This window comes from Elephantulus edwardii, unplaced genomic scaffold (assembly GCF_000299155.1).
Source record: "Elephantulus edwardii isolate Elephantulus edwardi_28Jun2011 unplaced genomic scaffold, EleEdw1.0 scaffold00374, whole genome shotgun sequence".
NCBI classification, from domain to species: domain Eukaryota; kingdom Metazoa; phylum Chordata; class Mammalia; order Macroscelidea; family Macroscelididae; genus Elephantulus; species Elephantulus edwardii.
In genome coordinates this window covers 1,608,836-1,609,327 of record NW_006400124.1, presented here as the reverse complement: position 1 = coordinate 1,609,327, position 492 = coordinate 1,608,836, and the positions used below count along the sequence as shown (strand labels likewise).

At 72.4% G+C, this 492-nt stretch overlaps 1 protein-coding gene across 1 annotated transcript in view; it reads left to right on the top strand.

Annotated features, from left to right (window-relative positions):
* Positions 1-445: 445 nt before the first annotated feature.
* PIAS4 (protein inhibitor of activated STAT, 4) overlaps positions 446-492 on the top strand; it is a 27,995-nt gene continuing 27,948 nt past the window's right edge. Inside the window, exon 1 of the mRNA XM_006902154.1 lies at positions 446-479. Within this exon, the coding sequence (XP_006902216.1) occupies positions 453-479 (27 nt within the window). The 5' untranslated portion in view covers positions 446-452. The remainder of the gene's footprint in view (positions 480-492) is intronic.

The following is a 492-nucleotide window of genomic DNA, read 5'->3' as shown; positions in this document are numbered from 1 at the left end:
CCCGGGCACGCACCTGGCGGCCTTCCGCGCGCGCTCAGCCGCGGCACCTGGTAGCATCGTAAGCTGCGCCACCGCACCTGGGTGCCCTCAAATCCCCAGGTGGGCCGGCCTCCCCGCTCAGACCCCACCCCCCCACCCCCGAGCCGGGCTCCTGTCGCTTTAAGAAGCCCAGGCGCTGGCGGGGGGGTGGGGGGTGGGTGGGCGTGGCTGCCGCTGGCGAAGGAGGAGGAGGAGGAGGAGGAGGAAGAGGAGGAGAGGCTTTGGCTCGTTCTGATTGGTGCGAGGCCCGGGCGGCGACTTGTGCGCAGGCGCAGTTCCCGGGAGCGCGAGCCGCGGGGGAGGGGGCCGTGCGGGCTCTGATTGGCTGCGGCTGCGGCCCCGCCTGCTAGTGGCGTGTGGTCACGTGACGCGACGGCTAGGGACTCCCGGCGCTGGGGACGCTGGTGGCCAAAATGGCGGCGGAGCTGGTGGAAGCCAAAGTAAGTGAGCGGC